This window comes from Palaemon carinicauda, chromosome 29, assembly GCF_036898095.1.
Source record: "Palaemon carinicauda isolate YSFRI2023 chromosome 29, ASM3689809v2, whole genome shotgun sequence".
Taxonomy (NCBI): Eukaryota; Metazoa; Arthropoda; class Malacostraca; order Decapoda; family Palaemonidae; genus Palaemon; species Palaemon carinicauda.
Window position 1 is genome coordinate 95729618 of NC_090753.1, and position 26634 is coordinate 95756251.

At 45.7% G+C, this 26634-nt stretch overlaps 1 protein-coding gene across 1 annotated transcript in view; it reads left to right on the forward strand.

The window, feature by feature from the left end:
• The window catches only part of LOC137622736 (transmembrane protein 245-like), a 63067-nt gene that overhangs the window by 14039 nt on the left and 22394 nt on the right, over positions 1 to 26634 (forward strand). Inside the window, exons 3-7 of the mRNA XM_068353328.1 lie at positions 12971 to 13155; positions 14348 to 14522; positions 16654 to 16774; positions 24385 to 24492; positions 26169 to 26260. Coding sequence (XP_068209429.1) covers positions 12971 to 13155; positions 14348 to 14522; positions 16654 to 16774; positions 24385 to 24492; positions 26169 to 26260 — 681 coding nt within the window. The remainder of the gene's footprint in view (positions 1 to 12970; positions 13156 to 14347; positions 14523 to 16653; positions 16775 to 24384; positions 24493 to 26168; positions 26261 to 26634) is intronic.

Here is a 26634-nt window from a genome sequence, read left to right on the forward strand (position 1 = left end):
TAGGAAGATGTGATGTAGTTCTAAGGGAATAGTATGGGAAATATGTCTGGGTAATAAGCAAAGCTCTACCTCCAGTTTGTTTCTTCATTATGATCAGAGATAAATGTAAACAAAACATTGGTTGCCATTTTTTAACGTGCTTTTTAGCGTGTTTAGGAAACGCATGATATAAAATTGCCTTTAATATTTGTGCCTGTTTTATTTTAGGGTACTGTAGTACATGCATTAAGTGTTCTGTACATTAAAGGGTAGTTTGTTAACAGTACTACGTACAAGGGAAGGTTTTAAAAGTCTGAATATACATTTGTTCCGTAACTGAAATACAAACCACGCTATTTACAAAGGGTATTACTTTTAGCGCAGCTGAAATGACGAGCCAATAGTTTTTAACGAGGGTTAATTAGCCCCGCGCTAGTTAGCGGGGGGTGGGGAAGGGTAGCTTGCTACCCCTCCCCCCTCCACACACCGGTGACTTGCTTCACTTCATTTTTGGCTCGGCGGTGATCAGACGTGTCTGTTCATCGCCTTCGTGACAGCCTTTAATTTTCTTCTCTTTCTTTTCAGCTTGTGTGATTGGTTGGAAGTTGACCTTCAGTTATTTTCTTTATTTAATATGCGGACATGCCCTGGAGTTTCCGGCCGTCCTTGTGGGACTTTCATGTCGGACGTGATTACGGATCCTCACACCCTCTGCCCTCAATGTCGGGGCCGACGGTGCGACCAGGATAACATGTGCCGTGAGTGCAGGGAGTGGTCTGCCTCCCAGTGGGAGAGGTTTGGCCGTCGGCGTAAGAAGAAGTCCAAGAGAGACCGTTCTCCTCCGGGGTTAGCCTTGAAGGAGGAAGGTTCTCGGGACTCTTCTTCCGCCGCCCAAACCTCCTCCGAAGCTCCCCCTCGTCCGCCTCCTAAGGAGAGTCGTCCGAGTGGGAGCGCAGGCCCTTGTTCTGTTTCCCTACCTTCGGTGGGGGGAGAGGGCGTCGCCTCCCATAGCGAGGCGGTTCCCCCTCCTCCTCCGGGGGAGGTTATTGATAATAATGCCTTATCCAGTGATGATCTTTTACAGATTTGGTCGTCCCTGGGGCTTAAGGGCTTGCCCTCCAGGGTCGCTCTTATTGACCTTGTCTCGTTGGGGGCTGCTGTTAAACAGTCGCCGGTGGTAGCGGAGGTAGACCCTCTGTCTATTGTCGACGTCGTGGTGACAGAGGCCTCCGACGTGGCTGGGCCTTCCGACGCAGGTGCTGTTGTTGGTGATGGTGCTCAAGGCTCTCCTCCTCCTTCCGTGCATCCTTCGAAGGGGGAAGTGAGTCCTTCGGTCTCAACTGCTGCCCAGCTTCCTTCTAAGGGAAGTGTTTTGACGGAGACTCCCCTTTGGAGGACCGATGGTCCCGACGATCTCCCCCGAGGCCGCCTCCGCCGTAAGGCTCACCGCCCTCTATGCCACAAGGGCCTCCCTTCCCCTTACAGGGGGACTAAGAGGCGCCTTTTTGGGTCTTCGTCCTCCGGGGGGGACTCTCCTCGTCAGCCTCAACCGACTGCTCCGCCCTCCTTGAACCTCTCTGCAGACCGCTCACCATCTCCTGCCGGATCTTCGCCTTCTGGAGAACTCGTCTCCCGACGGGCAACGGTCCCTTCGGGGCTAAGGGATTCTTCCCTTACGCGAGCAGGGCCAGCGCACAAGCGCTCTCCTGCTCGCCAGCGATCTCCTGCTCGCCAGCGATCTCCTGCTCGCCAGCGATCTCCTGCTCGCCAGCGATCTCCTGCTCGCCAGCGATCTCCTGCTCGCCAGTGATCTCCTGCTCGCCAGCGATCTCCTGCTCGTCGACGATCTCCTGCTCGCCAAGACTCTCCTGCTCGCCGACGCTCACCTACTCGTCGGCTCTCTCCTGATGTTCGCCCCCCTCGCCAGCGCTCTCCTGCTCGTCAGCTCTCTTCCGAGCGTCAGCGCTCATTTGAGGACCATCTCCCTGCGGTCTCTGACCACCCTTTAGTTCCTGCTGAACTCCCTGCTCACCATCCACCTGGTCCTGTGGCTCAACATCGTGCTGCGCGTGTGTCAGAAACACATGTTCGCCAACGCGCCAGCGATCTTCCCATTCCTGCTTGTGAACGCGCCGCACCACCTGTCCTCTCACAGGACACGCGTCGACCTTCTGCTCGCCAGCGATCACCAGCTCGCCAGCGATCACCAACTCGCCAGCGATCACCACGCCATCGTACGACCCTGCATGATCGCCCGCTTACGCATGCTGCTCCTCATCGCACTACCCTGAACGATCGCCCTCCTGCGGATGCTGATCACCATCGCACCCTTTCACGCGATCATTCACCTGCGCATGCTGCTCGCCATCGCACAACCCTGCACGATCGCCCGCTTACGCATGCTGCTCCTCATCGCACAACCCTGAACGATCGCCCTCCTGCGGATGCTGATCACCATCGCACCCTTTCACGCGATCATTCACCTGCGCATGCTGCTCGCCATCGCACAACCCTGCACGATCGCCCGCTTACGCATGCTGCTCCTCATCGCACAACCCTGAACGATCGCCCTCCTGCGGATGCTGATCACCATCGCACCCTTTCACGCGATCATTCACCTGCGCATGCTGCTCGCCATCGCACAACCCTGCACGATCGCCCGCTTACGCATGCTGCTCCTCATCGCACAACCCTGAACGACCGCCCTCTTGCGGATGCTGATCACCATCGCACCCTATCACGCGATCATTCACCTACACATGGTGCGCGCCATCGCTTACCATCACGCGGTCATTATCGCCAGCGATCTTCTTCACCTACGCGGCAGCACGATCCCCCGCCGTCGCGCCATCGCTTGCGTTCGTCGCCTCGGACACGTGTTCATTTACCTGCCCACCCTCACGCCCACTCGCCTGCGCGCCCGCGCGACCGCTCGCCCGCTGCGACCGCTCGCCCGCTGCGACCGCTCGCCCGCTGCGACCGCTCGCCCGCTGCGACCGCTCGCATGCGCGACCGCTCGCCCGCGCGACCGCTCGCCTGCGCGGCCACGCGATCACCCGCGCAACCATTCGCCTTTGCGCGACCGTTCGCCCTCGCGCGACCATAGTTCGCGGCGAATTCCACAGCCGGTGGTAGCAGCAGTTACGCGTGCTCCTAGACGGCACTCAGGATCACCTCCATCCAAGCACAGGTTGGTATTGCAGGACGAAGACAGGTCAGTATAGCATTCTTCCCCACCTTCTTTTCAGGCAGGTACCGTCGTGTCCACTCCAAAGGATCGCCGGATCCCTTTCACCTTAGCGAGGATTTCGGACTCTGTGTCCTTTGAGCAGCAGACTTGGTTTGGTCCGCTGGCACGGGCGTTAGTGAGGGTTATGAAACCAGCACTCGCCGGCCAGGGTAACAAACCAGCGGCTGTCTCTCCTACGCTGAAGAGAAAGAGAGGAGTGGACTTCGTGGTGACTTCCCCCCAGGGCGAAGTTGGTTCCCAAGAGGTCGGTCTCGAGGGTCCCCTCTCCTGCACGAGTACTCTCTCCTCCTCCCGTGGACGAGGCCTTTCCGTCCTCAGTGAGTCCAGTGGGGCGGTAGTCTTCCCCTCGGCACCAGGGGGGGAGACTTCGCTTCAGGCAGGAGAATCGTCTCGTGAGGAAGGGGCCCCTCGAACCTCGTTGTTGGGATCCTGTATCCCTCCTAGGAGGGAACCCAAGGATTCCAAGACCATCCCTAAATCCTCTGCAAGGATTCGACAGGAATCCACGACTACCCAGGGGAATGTCCACGTATCACCCCAGGAAGAGATTCCTGGGGCAGGAGACTTAGCTGCCAGCCCGCAGGGAGGAGAACAGCAAGAGTCCGAACATGCCTTCTGGCAGGTCCTAAGCCTGATAAGGCAACTTAACAGTCTTACGGATCCAGTCATCCCCCCCCCCGTGAAGGCAAAGACACGATTCTGGATGAAGTGTTTGACGTTCGGAAGGCCCCTAAGACCAGTGCAGCTCTGCCCGGGTCTCGGGGGCTGAAGAGTGCCAGAGCTAGGGCCAATGCACAGCTCGCACTTCTTGCCTCCTCCAGTCGTTCCACTGCCGGGAACAAACTCATCCCTCCTCCTCGCCTTCAGCAGAGGAGGTATTTCGAGATCCTGGGTGAGCACAACCTCGCTCTTCCTCTCCATCACTCTGTGGAGGAGCTGGCGAAGGGAGTTCCCTTGGAGAAACTCTCTGCCCGGCAGGTGTCGTTCTCGGCGGCAGAGATCCTTAACCACGAGAAGGTCGCTAAGTGTGCCATGCAGGCCACTTCGTGGCTGGACTTCTGGTTAGGATCTCTGGGCATCCTATTGCGATCGGAGGACTTGTCCAAGGAGACCAATAGGAAGGCCCTAGAGACCTTCTTGCTCTCGGGCACCCGCTCCATCGAGTTTTTGGCGCACCAGGTTACCACCCTGTGGGCCAACTCGGTGTGGAAGCGTCGCGATGCTGTGTCCGAGAGATTCCATCCGAAGGTCCCCGCCGTAGATGTGTGTAGGCTCCGACATGCCTCCCTCCTGGGGGAGAGCCTGTTTGAGCCTCAAGACTTGGAGCGAACGGCTGAGAGGTGGAGGAAATCCAGCACGGACTCCCTCCTCCACAGGGCCCTTACAACTCGGCCCTATAAGCCTCCAGCCCCGCCACAACAGCAGCAACAGCCTCGTAAGGCTCCCAAACAGGCACCGGCAGCTAAGAAAGTGGTGTCTAAGCCCCAGCCCTTTCCAGCCAAGGTCAAGAGGGGCAGTAAGTCCTCCAGGGGAGGCAAGACTTCTAGGGGTGGCGGCCGCGGCCGCAAGCCCTAGGGGTGGCAGTCCCCCTGCGTGTCCACCTGTGGGGGGATGCCTTCAGCGTTGCGTCCGCAGGTGGCAACATCTCGGGGCCGATGCTTGGACGGTCTCAGTGATCGGCCAAGGTTATCGCGTCCCGTTCACGTCATCTCAACCTCCCCTGACAGCGAATCCAGTGTCGTTGAGCTCCTATGCCATGGGATCGGCAAAGGGGCTGGCCCTTCAGGCCGAAGTCGAGACCATGTTCGAGAAGGGTGCTCTCCAGGAAGTCGTGGACGGCTCTCCAGGCTTCTTCAGTCGACTCTTTCTTGTAAAGAAGGCTACTGGAGGCTGGAGACCCGTCATTGATCTCTCGGCTCTGAACAGGTTTGTCAAACAAACCCGGTTCAGCATGGAGACAGCAGACACGGTCAGACTTGCGGTGAGACCACAAGACTTCATGTGTACACTGGATCTAAAGGATGCGTACTTCCAGATCCCAATCCATCCGTCTTCCAGGAAGTACCTGAGATTCTGCCTAGACAACAAGATCTACCAGTTCAAGGTGCTGTGTTTCGGTCTCTCCACAGCTCCTCAGGTGTTCACCAGAGTGTTCACCCTGATTTCGACTTGGGCGCACAGGAACGGCATTCGTCTCCTTCGTTACCTAGACGATTGGCTGATCCTAGCAGACTCGGAGTCGACCCTTCTTCGACACCGAGACAGGCTTCTAGATCTTTGCCAGGATCTGGGGATCGTGGTAAACCTCGAGAAGTCCTCTCTGCAGCCGTCCCAACGACTGGTTTATCTAGGCATGCTAATAGACACCAATCTCCACAAAGCCTTTCCATCAGACGACCGGATAGCAAGGCTGAGGAGGGTGGCGGAACCTTTCCTCAGGCGAAAAGAACTCCCCGCCCAATCGTGGTTGCGTCTCTTAGGCCACCTATCCTCCCTGGCCCGTCTGGTTCCAAACAGCCGCCTCAGGATGAGATCCCTTCAATGGCGGCTTAAGTCCCGGTGGAATCAAGGATCCGATTCCCCGGACACTCTGATCCCAATGGGGTCTCTGGAACAGACGGACTTGCGGTGGTGGCTGGCCGACGAGAACCTGCGAAAGGGAGTGAGTCTTCTCGTTCTCCCCCCGGAATTGACTCTGTTTTCGGACGCGTCAAAAGAAGGGTGGGGGGCGCACGTTCTGAACCAGAGGGCCTCAGGCCTTTGGTCAGAATCAGAAAAGTGCCTACACATCAACCTGCTAGAATTGAAGGCCGTCTTTCTGGCCCTTCAACAGTTCCAACGGTTCCTGGCGAGTCACTCCGTGGTGGTGATGAGCGACAACACCACGGTAGTGGCTTATATCAACAAGCAGGGAGGCACTTTTCGCAACAGCTATCCCATCTTGCAGTAGAGACTCTGAGGTGGACCGAAACCCACTCGATAACACTATCAGCTCGCTTCATTCCTGGCAAGAGGAATGTGCTCGCCGACAGTCTGAGCAGGGCTTCGCAGATAGTGAGTACCGAGTGGTCTTTGGATCCTCAGATAGCCAACAAAGTCCTGACTTTGTGGGGTTCCCCGACGGTGGACTTGTTCGCGACAGCCTTGAACTTCAAGCTGCCCCTGTACTGCTCACCAGTCCCGGACCCCAAGGCACTCTGGCAAGATGCTTTCCAGCAACGGTGGGACAACATCGACGTGTACGCCTTCCCACCATTCTGTCTGATGAGAAGGGTGCTCAACAGGACCAGACTATCGGTCAACTGTTCCATGACTCTAGTAGCTCCGCTATGGCATCACGCGGAATGGTTTCCGGACCTTCTGCAACGCCTGACGGAACTCCCAAGGGAGCTTCCTCCACGACACGAGCTTCTCAGACAACCCCACTCCGGTGTCCCTCACAGGGCCGTAGCCTCGCTTCGGCTTCACGCCTGGAGACTATCCAGCGTCTCCTCGCGGAGAGAGGCTTTTCGCAACAGGTTGCGGAGAGAATGTCTCGGCACCTGCGAAGGTCCTCTGAGGGAGTCTACCAAGCAAAGTGGAGAGTCTTTTGTGGTTGGTGTCGTGGAAGGGGTATCTCTCCACTCGATGCCACTATTCCAGCAATAGCGGACTTCCTTGTGTATCTGCGAGAAGAAATGCGCCTTTCTGTCTCGGCAGTAAAAGGCTATCGCTCAGCCTTAAGCTTGGCCTTCAGATTGAAGGGCGTGGATATTTCTTCATCGCTAGAACTCTCTTTACTCATACGTAGCTATGAGCTTACCTGCCCCCAGTCGGAAGTGAGACCCCCCTCCTTGGAACGTGGTTCGAGTCCTCAGGTCTCTCAAGAGACCTTCCTTTCGAGCCATTACGCCAGGCCTCCGATCGCCACCTGTCTTGGAAGACGGCTTTCCTACTCGCCTTGGCCTCGGCCAAGCGAGTTAGTGAACTTCATGGTCTCTCGTACGACATCGCCCATTCAAGGGGATGGGGGGAGGTAACGTTCAGGTTCGTCCCTGAGTTTGTGGCCAAGACTCAGAATCTTGGAGTGCCGGATCCTCGGTTCAACTCTTTCAGGATCGCGAGTCTCCGTTCTGTAACAAACGACCCAGACCAGCTGCTACTATGCCCAGTGAGGTGTCTGAGGTACTACTTGAAGAGAACGGCTGCAGTCCGTCCTCATGTGCGAGCTTTGTTTGTGAGCACAGGCAGGACAAAGAGGAGGGTCACCAGGAACACCATCTCTGCTTGGATTCGAAGGGTTATCCACCATGCCCTGAATCCTGACCCTCCTCCGTCACGTCGCCCTCGGGCCCACGATGTCAGGGGTATTGCTACATCCCTGGCCTTCAAGAGAAACTTCTCTGTGACGCAGGTACTTCAAGCTGGGGTCTGGAAGCGTCAAACGACCTTCACAGCCCACTACCTGCAAGACGTGACCCACAGGAGCCTCGATACGTTCTCTATCGGCCCTGTGGTGGCTGCACAACAGCTGATCTAACCTCAGGCTCCTTTTTGGACAAGTAGCAGTAGGTTGAGGGCGTTGTTACCCGGTCTTAGTCTGTGTGAATGAAAGAGTATGTCTGACCCTTACTTCTTTCTTCATTCTCCCCTCTCTTGGGGAAGCAGCATCCTGGGCCTCGCATAGCTGACCTCGACCTCTGCAGGTAACCCATGCTTCTTTGTGCTCCTAGTATTAAGCTTAATACTGTTGCGTCTCCCATACCCTGACGAGGTGGTATGGGGAACGTCCTATCCTAGAATTCCTATCTGAAGGTCTCAAGGTCAACTTCATAGGACGAGTCACACTCTCCTCCTCACACTACTTATGTAGGCCACTCGTTCCTAGCGATGCTAGGAACCTGTGAGGTACAGGGGCTCCCTCTCTCTAGTGCTGCTCACTAAGGGATCGAGCCCCCGGGCAAGCCAAAGTCAGTAAGGCTGGGGACTTTCCACCCTTCCTAAGGGGTAAGTCACCCTTTGTAAATAGCGTGGTTTGTATTTCGGTTACGGAACAAATGACAAATTCGAAGATAATTTGTATTTTTCCTAACCATACAAACCTTAGCTATTTACACATATGTGCCCGCCATCCCTGACCCCCAAGTCAAGTCCTACCTCTAAGTGAAGTGAAGCAAGTCACCGGTGTGTGGAGGGGGGAGGGGTAGCAAGCTACCCTTCCCCACCCCCCGCTAACTAGCGCGGGGGTAATTAATCCTCGTTAAAAACTATTGGCTCGTCATTTCAGCTGCGCTAAAAGTAATACCCTTTGTAAATAGCTAAGGTTTGTATGGTTAGGAAAAATACAAATTATCTTCGAATTTGTCATGTTGAATAAATAGGTAAATATGGTGTCACTACTTCGCGGATTTTCACCTATCGCGGCCGCGTCTGGAACCTATCTACCGCGATAAACGAGGGTTCACTGTATTGCGGAAGTATAATAGTTAAATAGGAAAGGCTTTGTGAACTATGGAATCATTAATTTATTTATCTTTTTTGTAGATAACAAATTTATCTCAATTTGAATGCACACTTAAAATAATTTAGGGAGGTGTGTTTTCATTGCCCAAGTCTGGCACCAGGGAAGCCACCTCTAGTCTTGGGTAGTGCCTTAGCCTCTGTACCATGGTCTTCCACTGTCTCCTGGGTTAGAGTTCACTTGCTTGAGGGTACACTCAGGCACACTATTCCATCCAATTTCTCTTCCTCTTGTTTTGTTAAAGTTTTTTGTTTATATAGGAAACATTTATTCTAATGTTTTTTTCTGTTCTTAAAATATTTTATTTTTCCTTGTTTCCTTTCCTCAATGAGCTATTTTCCCTGTTGGGGCCCCTGGGCTTATAGCATCCTGCTTTTCCAACTATGGTTGTAGCTTAGCAAGTAATAATAATAATAATACGGTTTTCCTGTATGCAACTTCCTGGCTCGACCACTAGTCTGGAGCAGTTACCTATGTAACTACTTCCCAGGATTTGGCAAACCCTTAAAATAAGCACACTGACATGGTTTTGTCAGTCGCGAAGGCCATCACCTTTTTAGAGCAACATTTAGCCAACAACTAGGCTACTCAAATGGATGGATACAGGAGTTTCCAAGTTTGCGAGTGAGATTGTTCAAGGGAATGTCCCAGCACTAGGGAACTTGTTGATGTTGCATTATGAGCCCTTTTCCCATATCATGAAGTGCATGACATAGAAAAGTGGAGGAAGGAAAGTCAAGATTTCCTCTTCCATTGGGCAGGCTCTTGAACTTCTAAGGCATCCACTAGAGTGTCAGTCAACTAAGACCTTTTGAAGTTGGCTTTGAAAAAGTCGTCAGGTGACATCGAGGGCCAAGTCTACACCTCCGTTACCTCTTACAGAGGTGTGGATTCAGTCCCTCCCTTTCGTGCCTGTTCTGGCCAGTCTAGATGATTTAGGGGATGCAAGCATCAGCAGTCCCCTGCCATGAATTGGGGGATGCTTATCAAGTCATTGGGCAAGGTAACAGCTCCATAGAGCTGGGATAAACACTGGACTGTGGAGTCCCATCAAGGTAGATACTGCTTTTTGTTCATTGGCTCTTGACCTCCCTTTACTCAGACTCCAATGATGTTCTCGTCTAAATCACCTGTCTTCCGACAAAGCATTCACTATTCAGACAGAGGGGAAGGGGGGAAAATGCTGAAATACAAGCTGCAGGTCATACAGAATGGCTCTTCAGGCTTTTACAGACAGATTTTCCTTGTGGAGAAGTCAACAGAGGGTTAGATCTGTCATCCATCTCTCCCATTTGAACGATGATGTCCTGCAGATTCCTTTCAAGGTGGAGATGGTAAGTACCATGCTAGCTGCCATCAAGAAGAACGACTTCATTCATTCTCTGGATCTTGAAGACACTTTCAGAATCTAATCTATCAGTCCAATAGAATGTATCTCAGCCTTGTCCTCGGGGGGAAGGTATAGCAGTTCAAAGATCTTTGCTTTGGACTGGCTTTGGACTGACTACTGCGCCCCAGGTGTTCACTCGAGTGCTTACACTCATCTCTTCCTAGGCCCACACCAATGGCATTCATCTGTTACAATACCTGAACAACTGACTGATTATGTCCTCCTCTCGGAGGTTGCAGCTTTATCACCGAGACAGACTTCTTGTATTTTGCCAAAATCTGGGGATTGGCTAAATCGTTATAAGTCCAATCTCGCGCCCAAGCAGAGGATTGAATACCTTGGAATACTAATAGACACGGCAGCAACGAGAGTCCATCAACAACTGCATCAGCAGACTCGGGGAAAGTAGCGACACCTTTTCTAATACAGCAAGAACTATCCGGTCACAGCCCGAAGGTTTTCACCAGTGTTTGCAACCTCACCATCCTCGCAATTTAAGGATATGGGTTTTAGAAGCCTATCGTTCAACCTGCCTAGTTGCTAGTAGCCATTGAAAGCCTTTCTCTGATCCTAATTATAGTGGAGGGAGAGCTTGAATGCAGATCATATGTTTATATGGTATGTCTTTAGAACATACTCCATTTTGAGGGTTGGTACAGTTAGTGTACCTCACATGGTGTAGTGCAGGCATTACTTAAGGGTCTTTGCAGCATACCTTCAGCCCATAACTACACTATTTCTCTATCTTTCTACTTTACCTGAATGAATTCACAGGCCCCAGCCTCGGGCTATGCAGCCCAAATCCATAAATACACATCTAGGGCATTCTGAGACAATCGTAATGATGAGCCCCTTTTCTCCTCTCATAACCAACTCTTGAACCTGTGTCATTATTACACAGTATGAAGGTGGTGTTATTTAAACCTGTTTTTATTTATTTATTTTTTTTTTGCTTGTCATCAATTTAGAGTTAATTATCACAAATCTCCTGAGGTCCAGGAATCTCACACTGCTGGTGTATGCTACACTACTCCATACAGGCACGTTACGTATAGTCAATCCCATTTGTAGATGCGAGGGAATATGATGAGGATTAGTATGTTTCTGTTACTTGTGATGTCACCATTATTTACCAGCAAAATAGGAAGGGAGAAAGGATTAATGAGGTGGAATCATTTCAAAATTTAGGAACGAGGATCTCTAATACAGGATCTTTAGAATTTGAGTTTAATGAAAGATTGGAAAAAGTAAATCAGGCAATGGCTAGTTTAAGTAAAATTTGGAAATCGAATGACCTGAAATTACATACAAGTCAAATTGACTCGTCTCACACTATTTCCCCCATTTCTGTACATATTACAATACTTGCCGGTAGGTATAAGAAAATGCTCAACTTACAAACTTGATAGGTTCCAAGAAGCAGTTTGTAAGTCGCATTTTGGCTTAGGGTAACCTTCATCTTACTCACAGGCCTACAATTTTTAGCTGCAAAAGTCAACACATAGTTCTGTTTAATGTTGCAATATGTAGTCTTGCTTACTGTATTAAATTATATCATATTGTTTTATTACAGTATTTCGTTATGAACTTTTGATATAATATCCGTTTGTATCCAAATGTTTTTAAGTCGAGGGCTTTCTGTACTGTACTTTATTCTGTATTTCAACTGTATTCACCTTTTAAGATCCAAATTACAATTCATAGATATTAACCTCATTTTCCAGTAGTGTTGATTAATTAACTTATCAGTGAAACTGGGTCTTTTTCGGCTTTTACTCCTGATGCCTGGCAGATGATCTCACTGGAATTAGAGCAAATGTTTTTATGTTGACCAGGCTGACATGAGTCTTTTTATGGTTTATATATGACATATCTGTTTTTGACGTTAATAGTGTATATAGTACATATCTGTTTTGACACTGTTACTGTTTTTAGAATGATTTACTGTTAATTTATTCTCATCATTTATTTATTTCCTTATTTCCTTTCCTCACTGGGCTATTTTTCCCTATTGGAGCCCTTGGGGGTTGTAGCTGGGCTAGTAATAATAATAATAATAGTATGGGCCGGCCAGGGTCACTTGTATTCGTTAGATAGGCACTGTGCACCACAAGGAACTGGCCATCCTTTGATGAATCTAGTTAATGAATTCTCTAGGGATTTAGTGAAACTGTGGTCTGTATTATTTTTATTATTAATTGCTATTATTACTTGCTAAACTACAACCCTAGCTGGAAAAGTAGGATGCTATAAGCCCACGGGCCCCAACAGGGAAAATTGCCCTATGAGGAAAAGAAACAAGGAAAAATAAAATATTTCAAGAAGTAACAACATTGAAATAAATATTTCCTATATAAACTATAAATTCTTTAACAAAGCAAGAGGAAGAGAAATTACATAAAATAGTGTGCAAGAGAACTCTATCCCAAGATAGTGGAAGACCATGGTACAGAGGCTATGGCACTACCCAAGACTAGAGAACAATGGTTTTATTTTGGAGTGTCCTTCTCCTAGAAGAGCTGCTTACCATAGCTAAAGAGTCTCTTCTACCCTTACCAAGAGGAAAGAAGCCACTGAACAATTATAGTGCAGTAGTTAACCCCTTTGGTGAAGAAGAATTGTTTGGTAAGCTCAGTGTGGTCAGGTGTATGAGGACAGAGGAGAATCTGTAAAGAATAGGCCAGACTATTCAGTGTATGTGTAGGCAAAGGGAAAATGAATTGTAACCAGAGAGAAGGATCCAATGTAGTACTGTCTGGCCAGTCAAAGGACCCCATAACTCTCCAGGGGTAGTATCTCAACGGGCAGCTGGATAAAATAGATATTGAAACTTTTGCTTTTCTTGTGACAGCCTTTTGTGAAGCCATTGTTGTGGGCAGTATTATGTGGATCACTACTTCATCCAGCCAAACACATTGTTACTTCGTGGACGAGAGGATGGCTCTTGGAAGTCCATTCAGCCGGCAGTCTGCTTTCGATGTCTATAGCACTCCTTCCTCTCAGACTGCTCGATACGATCTCTGAGGTCGTGGGCAGGTAAGATTCTCCTTTTCTTTCATTTGTTTTTATTTACATCATTCATTTTTAACTGCAATTTTATTGGGACTTTTCATTTTGTCTCTTCTATTAGATTTTTTAAATACTGTACAGTAGTTCTTCCTAATTTTGCTAAAAGTTTTCGGTGCTACTATAGCGTGATTCCTACCCTCATTTTCTGTTCCTACCTCAATATGGGGATTCAAATGTACTATAATGTTATTCGTACCAAGCAAACAACCAAATAATGTTTTATTCTCCTTCCAAGGTGTTATTACAAGATTAACACCACAATTAAGCATTACCAAACCAACTAAACAAGCAAACAGTGTAAACAAAACGACCATTTTACCTAACCCAACCTAACCTAAAGTGCGTTTATGGAGTTTTAAGCATGTTTTATAGAATAGAAAAGATTGAAATAGTGTCAAGAAGTATTTTATCTATCCTCTTTCGGTAGGAATCGCCTCATACCCTAAAAATAGGGTAGGAATCACACTACAGTAGAATCCTGATCGTAGGAATCACACTACAGTAGAATCCTGATCGTAGGAATCACACTACAGTAGCACCAAGTTTTCTATTGGCTATTCAGTAATAGGACTAAGGAGGATTTGACGTGCATGTTAGTATCAAAATAATATTTGATTAAAATTGTAATTTTCTTGATTCATTCAAAAGGAAACAAATTATTATTGAAAGATTTCCATGAAATTAAAATTGTCTATAGTGCTTCTCTTTTTTGCTCTGTACTGTTATCCTAATTTGATTGGAAGGAGAAAGGATTAATGAGGTGGAATCATTTAAAAATTTATGAACTATGATCTCTAATACATGATCTTTAGAATTTGGGTTTAATGAAAGATTGAAAAAAGCAAATCAGACAGTGGCTAGTTTATGTAAAAGATGGAAATCAAATGACCTGAAATTACATAAAAATCAGGCTGGATATCAGTTTGGTGAGATCGGTGTTACTGTATGGACATGAGTTGTGGTATGACAGTGAAACAATATCCAACAGATTTTGTAGATTTGAGAACAAAGCCCTCAGAAGAATATTGGGAGTTGAATGACAGGACAGTATTATAAATGAAACTATAAGAGAGATTATTCGAGTGCCATATGTAGATGAGATCATGGTGAGGGGTACCAATGTATTTTTATCTACATATAAAAATGAATCTTGCGACAGGTTTGTGGTACGGCACGTTCGGAGCGTCATAACCGTGACTGTCATATTGCCCCTTGTATATATCATCATTCACCACACACCCATCTTCCTGTCAAGCTTAGCATATACGGTGATCTCCACGCTCTTCCACTTCATAGCAACCATCGTTTCCATAGCATCTTCCAATGGATACATTGTAAGTATGCTGTGTCTAGTTTTTTCTTATTTAGAATATCATATTTTCTGTTTGTGCATCACATGCGTACCTCATGTCAAGATATTGATTAGTCTCAAGACTTCTTACACCTCACGTCAAGTCATTTATTAGTTTCAAGACTCTTCTTACACCTCATGTCAAGATATCAATTAGTCTCAAGACTCTTCTTACACCTCGTGTCATGTTATTAATTAGGTTCAAGACTCTTCTTACACCTCATGTCAAGTCATTTATTAGTTTCAAGACTCTTCTTACACCTCATGTCAAGTCGTTTATTAGTTTCAAAACTCTAATTACACCTCATGTCAAGTCATTTATTAGTTTCAAGACTCTTCTTACACCTCATGTCAAATCATTTATTAGTTTCAAGACTCTTCTTACACCTCATGTCAAATCATTTATTAGTTTCAAGACTCTTCTTACACCTCATGTCAAGTCATTTATTAGTTTCAAGACTCTTCTTACACCTCATGTCAAGTCATTTATTAGTTTCAAGACTCTTCTTAAACCTCATGTCAAGTCATTTATTAGTTTCAAGACTCTTCTTACACCTCATGTCAAGTCATTTATTAGTTTCAAAACTCTTCTTACACCTCATGTCAAGTCATTTATTAGTTTCAAGACTCTTCTTAAACCTCATGTCAAGTCATTTATTGGTTTCAAGATTCTTCTTAAACCTCATGTCAAGTCATTTATTATTTTCAAGACTTCTTACACCTCATGTCAAGTCATTTATTAGTTTCAAGACTCTTAAACCTCATGTCAAGTCATTTATTATTTTCAAGACTCTTCTTAAACCTCATGTCAAGTCATTTATTATTTTCAAGACTCTTCTTACACCTCATGTCAAATCATTTATTAGTTTCAAGACTCTTCTTACACCTCATGTCAAGTCATTTATTAGTTTCAAGACTCTTCTTACACCTCATGTCAAGTCATTTATTAGTTTCAAGACTCTTCTTAAACCTCATGTCAAGTCATTTATTATTTTCAAGACTCTTCTTACACCTCATGTCAAATCATTTATTAGTTTGAAGACTCTTCTTACACCTCATGTCAAGTCATTTATTAGTTTCAAGACTCTTCTTAAACCTCATGTCAAGTCATTTATTATTTTCAAGACTCTTCTTACACCTCATGTCAAATCATTTATTATTTTCAAGACTCTTCTTACACCTCATGTCAAATCATTTATTAGTTTCAAGACTCTTCTTACACCTCGTGTCAAGTCATTTATTAGTTTCAAGACTCTTCTTACAACTCATGTCAAGTCACTAACTAGTTCCAAAACTCTTCTTACACCTCATATCACGTCATTAACTAGTTCCAAGACTCGTACACTTCATGTCAAATTATCAATTAGTTCCAAAACTCTTCTTACACTTCATGCCAAGTCATTAACTAGTTCGAAGACTCTTCTTACGCTTCATGCCAAGTCATTAACTAGTTTGAAGACTCTTCTTACACCTCATGTCAAGTCATTGATTAGTTCCAATACTCCCTTCAAAATTTCACCTGGAAATCCTATAAACCCTCAAAAACAACTTCATATTGTCTCATAAAATAAGACAAAAAGACCCTAGAATTCAGAAACAACTTAACACGGGATGACTTTACATGAAGTATGGCAGACAGTACAGTATTAGTATTATCAAGTAAAGACAGAGGGCTAACATTTATACAATCACATTGATCAGTACTTTCTTAGTATTTTTTCCTTTTGAAGGTCCCCTCCTTGAGAATCAGACTGATAAATTAGCTATAACTCGGGTTTTTCAATCAAAGAAGTTGAGACCACTGATGATTAAACATAAAAACCCATGACACCTAGTATGCTTACTGGAACAGTTGGGCAGTCTTGATATACATTATAACCAAGCCCTTGGGCTTTTATTTTACTAGCTGATAATAGACCACTGTTAGATTTTGTGGACAAAATTCTACAAAAAGTCATTCAAATGTCATGCAGAGTACAGTATTCTGTGTATATGTTAAGAAATTTTATTTGAAATGTTTTCGGTGCAAGAAATATTTTTTTTACTCCATTTAAGAGAAATGGACATCAGCATACTGTACAGTATCTCTGCTGTCTACTCTGAAATATTTACAGGTGCTGACTTTTGTCCTTGGATATGTGATAGCCGTTGTGTTCTTCTGGTCGAGCAACACCTCTCGTACTTTGAGCAAAATGAGCCTAGCTGTGTGGGTTATAGCTGCTGCTGGAATTTCAGGCGAGTGATTTGATCGTATTGATTGATTGATTTAAAGTTTTCAGGCATCCTGTGATCGTAAGGCAGCTATTGAGAAGCGTGACCTCTTATAGTAAACTGCCGTGTACCCGAGCCATCAAAATTGACTTCTAAATATTTAGATAGATAAGCACACACACATTTAACCTTTCCCACCCCCTTCCCCTTTCCTAACTACACCCCACTGGTTTGACAATTTGTAGGAGAGTGTAGTTTATGAGTGTACCTCTTGGGGTACCCCCTCTCACCAAGTTATGGCTACCTCCTCTCCTCCTGAGGGTGACTGGAAAGAAATATTTATTTATTTATTTATATATAAAGTCAGACACTTTCTTTTTATTATATAGGATAGATTTTGGCCCATTATTGCAATTAAGTACAAATTTATAGTCGTTAAAGTCACCTGAGCAATTTGTTCTTAACCAGGAAGGGAAAACTGTAACAAGGATAACTTAAAGAAGTTGGAAATATTGTATAGTTCCAGTGTTAAGGAGGGAAGACATCAAAGTAGACACAGCACTATCAAGTAAGCTCAAATGTTTGTCTATGCTTAAGAACCAACCTTTTTGTGTGGCTGTGACTGATTGGATATCGAATAATGTAATGAGGCTATGTTTGTAATTCCCTGAGCAAGTTTGACTACATTTTATACCCAAGTTTCTCTATATTATTGATAGGATTTTAAAAGATTTTCTAGCTCAAAAATATTGTTTTTAAATATTTAACTTAGCCGGTGAATATATAATAGCTGCAACTCTGTTGCTCGACAGACACATACATAAAAAACTCGCGAGCGATCGCTATGCAGGTTGCGGGTGTGCCCACCAGCGCCAACTGTCGGCCAGATACCACTCTCGATGTAAACAAAACCTTTAATTTCTTCTCTGTCGACGTGTCGACAAGACGTACTTTTACTCGCTGTAGAACCTGGAGTTTTTCCCATCATATTTGGTGAAGTACTTTAATTTGGTTTGAGCTTTCGCAGTACAGGTGTTTTTCTTCAAATAAATCCTTGAACTCTTTTTTGAATCGGATTAATTGTTGATGACTTAGATCGTTTTTTGGAATTTTCCCTCGACTAATTCAAAATGGCTGACCCTTCTCAAGTTCCCAAGTTTCGAAAGTGTAATGCTAGGGACTGTAAGAGGCGTCTTCCAAAGGCTTCTCTCGACCCTCACACTGTTTGTTCCAATTGTCGGGGTAAAACCTGTCAATTGGGAGATCGGTGTGAGGAATGCGTGGGCCTTTCGGAATTCGATTGGATCGAATTTGATAAATATGCACGCAGACTAGAGAGAGATAGGGTAAGGAGAAGTTCTTCTAGGTCTGTAGATTTTTCCTCTCCACATGCCCCTGAACCTAATCCTTCCCCTGTAGTGGTTGTTCCTAACCCCCCTCCTAGCACTCAGGAACCGTCTATGCAAGACATGATGCGTGCTATTCATGCCTTGGGGGAGAGAGTTGAGGCTTTAGCAAGTGACCGGAATCAACTCATGGCGGACGTGAAGGAACTCAAGTGCCAAAGTGCCACGGCGGATAGTGTCAAAGTGCCTAGTGTTACGCAAAGTGTTGTGAACAGTGTTGCGACCGAGGGTTCGTCTGTTCGTGCCTGTCGTCCTCCTAGTCCGGGACCTCTTGCAAGCTCCCAAGCCCAGGGGAGAAGCAATGTCGTACGACTTATGGGTTCGAGAGGCCTTGATCAGCGAACAGACGTTCCCTCTTTGGTATCAGGCAGATCTCGTCAAGATCGCCCCTACCAAAGTAAGACGAGAGAGCCCATTTTTACCTCGTCGTCCGAAGGTGTTTCACGTAAGAAACCTTGGACCAAGGTCTCTAGACCTTTAAAGCGTAAGTCGGTCCCTTCAGGACAAGTCCAACGTCCCGGATGTAGCCACTGGGACAGTTCGGACCCGTTGCCGTCATCTGATGACTGCTCGCCGCCTAAGAGAGGCAAAGTTGTGCCGTCTCATTCGCTAACCCCGTCTGTTACCGCACCTGCTTCCGTAGACCCTAAATGGGTGTTACTGCAAGACATGCAGTCTAAGCTTGCGTCCTTGATGGAGGACTACAACGCTGAGAAGGTTTCCGTTGAACCTACTGGCCATCAGCCATCCAAGCGTTCTGTTGTGCGTCCTGTTGACGTGGATGTAGCTTTCTCGCGTCAACCAGTTGGGGCGGTACCTCCACCGATGCGACCCAGTGTGGATTTGCAGCCGCACGTTGACGTTAGGCAACGCACTGATGCGATTGGTGACGTTCAGGACGTTCATCAACCATCAGAGTTGACTTGTTTTGACGCGGTGCGTCAACCTCCGCAACCCGGTATGGTGTTGACTGCACAACCCAGACGGTCTAAACAGTCTCGGGTGGACGCTGTGCGTCCTCGCGCACCTGTTGTTGTTGACAGTTCCCAGACTGTTCAGCAGTTCTAGGGCGCTGCGTCCGGCTCCGTCACGTATGCACCAGTGCGACCGGACTCTGCGAGTCAAACGTTGCCTACACCTTTGCCGTTTTCTCATCAGTTATCGGATAAGGAACTGTCAGATGAGGACGTTGCTGAACCACAGCCTGAGGATCAGCCTTCAGAATTAGATGAGCCTAAAGCAGTTCAACCATCCTTGGACTTTAGAAAAGTCATGGTTGTTTTTAAAGAGTTGTTCCCTGATCACTTTATTTCTGTGGCTCCTCGTTCGCCGCCGTCCGAGTTTGTCTTAGGCGTTCCTGCTACCATGCCTGCCTTTACTAAACTCGTTCTCTCTCGCTCATCCAAGAGAGCTTTACGGCTGTTAGGCGATTGGTTAGAGACCAAGAGGAGTTTAGGGAAGACGGCGTTTGCCTTCCCCCCATCTAAACTCTCGTCTAGATCGAGCGTCTGGTATGCCACGGGAGAAGTTCTCGGCTTGGGAGTTCCTGCCTCTGCCCAGGGCGACTTCTCAAGTCTTGTAGACTCCCCGCCGCCTTGCCATGAGACGCTCGAAGATTAGTTGGTCACCCTCGGACCTGGACCACCTTCTTAAAGGCATATTTAGGGCGTTTGAAGTCTTTAACTTCCTGGACTGGTGTTTGGGAGCCCTGAGTAGGAAAATCTCATCTGCCGATAGGGATGTTTCCTTACTCATTATGTCCTGCATGGACAAGGCCGTCCGCGATGGGTCCAACGAGCTTGCCGCTTCATTCACGTCCGGAGTCCTTAAGAAACGAGAGTCTCTGTGCTCTTTTCTGTCAGCAGGAGTGACGCCATGCCAAAGATCTGAGCTACTCTTTGCGCCCTTGTCTAAGTGCTTGTTTCCTGAAGTCTTGGTTAAGGAAATTGCCTTGTCTTTAGTGCAGAAGGACACCCACGATTTAGTTGCGTCCTCGGCTCGCAAAGCTCCCCCTTTGCCTGCCTTGTCTGCTAGACCTAGGATAGACACTCCAGCGTCCAGGTTTATCCCGCCCTTTCGTGGCAGAGCCTCCAGCAGGGGAGGTGCTCGTGCCGAAGGGAAGAGAGGAAAGAGGAAAGGATCCAAGTCCTCTAAGGGCAGAGTCTGACTGCCCGCAACTTAAGCCAGCAGTAGGTGCCAGACTCAAGAACTTCTGGCAAGCCTGGGAGAAGAGAGGCGCAGATCAACAATCTGTGAGGTTGCTCAGAGAGGGGTACAAAATCCCTTTTGTACGCAGACCTCCTCTAGCGACGTCCCCCATCGATCTCTCTCCCAGGTACCGAGAGGAAGAAAAGAGACAAGCCCTGAAACTGGAAGTGTCTCTTTTGCTAGAGAAGGGAGCGGTGGTCAAAGTCTCGGACCTTCAATCACCGGGGTTTTACAACCGTCTCTTCCTAGTATCAAAGAAGACAGGAGGTTGGAGACCGGTGCTAGACGTCAGTGCTCTGAATGTCTTTGTCACAAAGACGAAGTTTACCATGGAGACCACAAAGTCAGTCCTAGCAGCGGTCAGAAAGGGAGACTGGATGGTCTCTCTAGACCTAAGGGACGCTTACTTCCACATCCCCATTCACTCAGACTCCCAACCTTTTCTGAGATTCGTCTTCGACGATGTGGTGTACCAGTTTCGGGCCCTGTGCTTTGGCCTAAGCACAGCTCCTCTCGTGTTTACGAGGCTTATGAGGAATGTGGCAAAATTCCTACATTTATCGGACATCCGAGCCTCCCTTTATTTGGACGACTGGCTTCTCAGAGCCTCTTCCAGTCATCGCTGTCTGAAGGATCTCAATTGGACTCTAGATCTGACCAAGGAATTGGGACTCCTAGTCAACTTGGAAAAGTCACAGCTGGTCCCATCCCAAACTATTCTGTATTTAGGGATGGAGATTCACAGTCAAGTTTTTCGGGCTTTTCCGTCGGCCCCCAGAATAGATCAAGCCCTGCTCGTCATCCAGAAGATGTTGAAGAAAGAACGCTGCTCAGTCAGGCTTTGGATGAGTCTGGTAGGAATGCTGTCATCCCTGGAGCAATTTGTCTCGCTAGGAAGGCTACACCTCCTACCTCTACAATTCCATCTGGCTTTTCACTGGAAAAAGGACAAGACGCTAGAGGCGGTCTCGATCCCGATTTCCGAAAAGATAAAGACTTGTCTGACTTGGTGGAAGGACAATATCAGCCTACGAGAGGGTCTTCCCCTGGCAGTTCAGAAACCCAACCACGTTCTCTTCTCGGACGCATCGGACTTGGGCTGGGGCGCGACGTTGGACGGTCGGGAATGCTCAGGTCTGTGGAACTCGAGTCAGAGGAGCATGCATATCAACAGCAAGGAGCTTTTGGCGGTTCATCTGGCCTTGATAAGCTTCGAGAATCTCCTTCGAGGCAAGGTGGTGGAGGTCAACTCGGACAACACCACGGCCTTGGCGTACATTTCCAAACAGGGAGGTACCCACTCATTGACTCTGTACGAGATCGCAAGGGACCTGCTCATCTGGTCAAAAGATCGAGGCATCTCCCTAGTAACGAGGTTCATCCAGGGCGACTTGAAAGTCCTAGCGGATTGTCTCAGTCGGAAAGGTCAAGTAATTCCAAACGAATGGACCCTCCACAAGGATGTGTGCAAGAGACTTTGGGCGGCTTGGGGTCAACCCACCATAGATCTCTTTGCAACCTCGCTGACCAAGAGGCTTCCAATCTATTGCTCTCCAGTCCCAGACCCAGCAGCAATACATATAGATGCCTTCCTCCTAGATTGGTCACACCTAGATCTTCACGCATTCCCACCATTCAAGATTGTCAACAAGGTACTGCAGAAATTCGCCTCTCACGAAGGGACAAGGTTGACGTTAGTTGCTCCCCTCTGGCCCGCGAGAGAATGGTTCACCGAGGTACTTCGATGGCTGGTAGACGTTCCCAGAAGTCTTCCTCTAAGAGTAGACCTTCTACGTCAGCCACACGTAAAGAAGGTACACCAAAGCCTCCACGCTCTTCGTCTGACTGCCTTCAGACTATCGAAAGACTCTCGAGAGCTAGAGGCTTTTCGAAGGAGGCAGCCAGTGCGATTGCTAGAGCGAGGAGAGCGTCTACCATTAGAGTTTACGAATCGAAGTGGGAAGTCTTCCGAGACTGGTGCAAGTCAGTTTCCGTATCCTCGTCCAGTACCTCTGTAGCCCAAATAGCTGATTTTCTCTTATACCTGAGAAAAGTACGATCCCTTTCAGCTCCTACGATCAAGGGCTACAGAAGCATGTTGGCCTCGGTCTTCCGGCATAGAGGCTTAGATCTTTCCAACAATAAAGATCTGCAAGACCTCCTTAAGTCTTTTGAGACCTCTAAGGAACGTCGTTTGGCTACACCTGGGTGGAATTTAGACGTGGTCCTAAGATTCCTCATGTCAGACAGGTTTGAGCCTTTACATTCAGCCTCCCTGAAAGATCTCACTCTTAAGACTCTTTTCCTGGTATGCTTAGCCTCGGCTAAAAGAGTCAGTGAGCTTCATGCCTTCAGCAAGAACATCGGGTTTTCGTCAGAAAAAGCTACTTGTTCTCTGCAGCTTGGTTTCCTAGCCAAAAATGAGCTACCTTCTCGTCCTTGGCCTAAATCTTTCGATATTCCTAGCTTATCGGAGATCGTAGGCAATGAACTAGAAAGAGTATTATGCCCTGTTAGAGCTCTTAAGTTCTACTTAACTCGTACTAAACCTTTACGAGGCCAATCTGAAGCGTTATGGTGTTCGGTTAAGAAACCATCCTTGCCTATGTCAAAGAATGCTTTGTCATATTTTATCAGATTGTTAATACGAGAAGCTCATTCACACTTGAGTGAGGAAGACCGATCTTTGCTTAAGGTTAAGACGCACGAGGTTAGAGCTGTAGCAACTTCCGTGGCCTTTAAGCAAAATAGATCTCTGCAAAGTATCATGGACGCAACCTATTGGAGAAGCAAGTCAGTGTTCGCGTCATTTTACTTGAAAGATGTCCAGACTCTTTACGAGAACTGCTACACACTGGGACCATTCGTAGCAGCGAGTGCAGTAATGGGTGAGGGCTCAACCACTACAATTCCCTAATTCCATATCCTTTTAATCTGTCTCTTGAAATGTTTTTTAATGTTGTTTTTATGGGTTGTCCGGAAGGCTAAGAAGCCTTTCGCATCCTGGTTGATTTGGCGGGTGGTCAAAGTCATTTCTTGAGAGCGCCCAGATTAGGGGTTTGATGAGGTCCTGTTGTATGGGTTGCAGCCCTTGATACTTCAGCTCCTGGGAGTCTGTCAGCATCCTAAGAGGATCGCTGGGCTCCGTAAGGAAGACGTACTTAGAAGGCAGAGTAATCGTCTAAGTCGACTTCCTTACCAGGTACCTATTTATTTTGGTTTTGTTATATTGATAACTGTCAAAATGAAAAAACTCTTAGCTTATACAATGTAAACATATTTAACTCTGGTCTCTACCCACCTCCTTGGGTGTGAATCAGCTATTATATATTCACCGGCTAAGTTAAATATTTAAAAATGATATTTTAATTATAAAATAAATTTTTGAATATACTTACCCGGTGAATATATAAATTAAACGACCCTCCCTTCCTCCCCAATAGAGACGCAGTGGGATGAGAAGAAATTGAAGGTTTTGTTTACATCGAGAGTGGTATCTGGCCGACAGTTGGCGCTGGTGGGCACACCCGCAACCTGCATAGCGATCGCTCGCGAGTTTTTTAAGTATGTTGTCTGTCGAGCCGCAGAGTTGCAGGTATTATATATTCACCGGGTAAGTATATTCAAAAATTTATTTTATAATTAAAATATCATTTTTCTTTATTTTTATACAGATCTGAATGAGCATTTTGAGAAATATCTTATTTTTAGTTTATAGTTTCAGTAAAATGAAAATGTCTATATAGCTACAGGCCTCTTAATGAGAACAATTACTTTCCTTTGTCTCTTCAGATATTTTATTGAATAAAGTCCCAGGATTGAGCCAGATTGAGTCAAAGAATGTTTTTTTTATAAATGATTTAAATTTTTTAGTGTTTGTAACTTGTTGGTGTTTGATCATGTTTCATTGATGGTTTATTATGGAAGAAGGATTATATTATGTTTATGCAATGCTGAAGAATTATACTGTTTAATAATATTGTTCAGCCTTTTTTAATTGTAATTCTGATTTATTTGCAGGGCTGTGGCCTGCGGGTAGTGTGCCCATTTTCATCATCATGTGCTTGCTTCTCGTGGCTGGACTGTTCACAGAAATCTTAGATTTCCACGCTCTTCAGAAAGCTTCAAGTAAATAAGTTTTATGGGAGATTTTTTCAATATCTCTAACTATATTATGATAATGTACCCAACGTCAGTTAGTTTATGCCTTTCATATATGTGGGGTATCAAAAGATGTCTGTATTATTATTATTATTATTACTTGCTAAGCTACAACCCTAGTTGGAAAAGCAGGATGCTATAAGCCTAGGGGCCCCAACAGGGAAAATGGCCCAGTGAGGAAAGGAAACAAGGAAAAATTAAATATTTTAAGAACAGTAACATTAAAATAAATATTTCCTATAAAAACTATAAAAACTTTAACAAAACAAGAAGAGAAATTAGATAGAATAGTGTGTCCGAGTGTACCCTCAAGCAAGAGAACTCTTAACCCTAGACAGTGGAAGACCATGGTACAGAGGCTATGACATTACCCAAGATTAGAGAACAATGGTTTGATTTTGGAGTGTCCTTCTCCTAGATGAGTTAGGTAAAATACAAGTAACTCTTAACATTTTATATTTTACTCTTTTCTTTATAAAATAAGCATATAATTTCGGAGAATGCCACATACTGTATTATGTGAGTTTCTGAGACCTAATTTTAAACCTAAAACCGTAATATGGGGTCACACTGCACAAGAGATACAAAATGTGTAAGTTAATTTTTGGACTAAGCAAACTCTTTGCTTACAATTCTCAGGTGCAAGAATCATAAAAATGTTGCCTAAAGATGTCAATATTATCATTAATGAGGCTATATCATTTTACTTACCTTACCTACATAACAGGTACTTGCATTATTTAAATATTTATCTGACTTTGGTTTATAAAGTTTTACAACTGTAGGTTATCATGTTATACCGAGCTTACATTCAATTGCCATTTGTCAAAACTGGTGTTATAGTCTATTGGTAATCTTGCTCTTGCTGCCATCTATTGACAAGAATTTGTACCACTTGTTTTTCATCACTCTAAGGATATTTTTACTCTTTATTGCTCTTTTTCTCCATTGAGAATATTTATCTATATTTTGTCAATGTAAGTTATCGGGTGTAATGAAGTTTAACAGTACTATAAATAATGCAATTTATTGAGCGTACGACGGTTACTTAATAGGTAATAAACAGTATAAGAATTTCATCTATTTTGGTATTTATTATATTTTACTAATGTAAAATTCAGTGATTAGTAAGTTACCCTGGAATGTTAATTCTTAACAAGATGAAGACCAGAAAAAACTTAAAACGAGCTCATTGTCAGTCACACAGCAATTGACTAGCCCCGAAATTGGAACTCTTATGATACACATACTTCAATCGTCTTGTGGAAAATTTGCGGTTTGCATGATACATGAGTATATACTGTACTGAATATCAATAATAGAAAATAGGATTTATGTAGAACATTTCAAGGGTGAATACAAACATGATATTACTGTAACTATAAGATCTGTTAATCTGACTGCTGATTTCACAAATTATTTTCATGAGAGGTACATATGTTTCTTCCTAATCTGGAAGGATCAAATCATACTAAAAGCAACTAAGCTTCTTTTATTTTCTGTATACAGTAGTTGGTGTTCTAAATTTACTCAAACAGAATTACTGTACTAGAAGAAAGGCACTGGAAAAAAAAAGGATAGTTGAGCAATGAACCTCGTTCAGTTGTTTAACGCAATCTATATTTTTCTTTGTATTTGTGCAGGAGGAGACGAAGTCACTCTGATAGAGTCTGCTCTCTTGGTATGTTTGGGGAACTCTACAGAAATTGAAGCTATCTCTACTCCTTGCGATCAGGTATGTAATTTGTTTATTCTTTTTGTAGTTGTAGAATATCTTCATTAAATTGAGTTAGTTCTGGCACTAGATACAAACCTTACTCTACAATAGGAGTATTATTTTGGCGCAAGCTGAAAAACCAGCCATTAATAATTTGTGAGGTGTAACTACCCTCTACTAGGTTAGCGGGGATAACTCACCACCCCTGCTCTCACACCGGTATCTGATCGTCTCGAAGCTCCAACAAAGAGTTTTTTACCAAAATGTTTCAGTGAAAAATGCCCCTGTTCTCGAACAAATATTTGGTACTCGACCAGTGTGAGTAAAAGCCTACCAAACTGAATGCCATCAGTTACCGCGTTGGCCGTTGTTTCAGATGAACGTTAGCATAT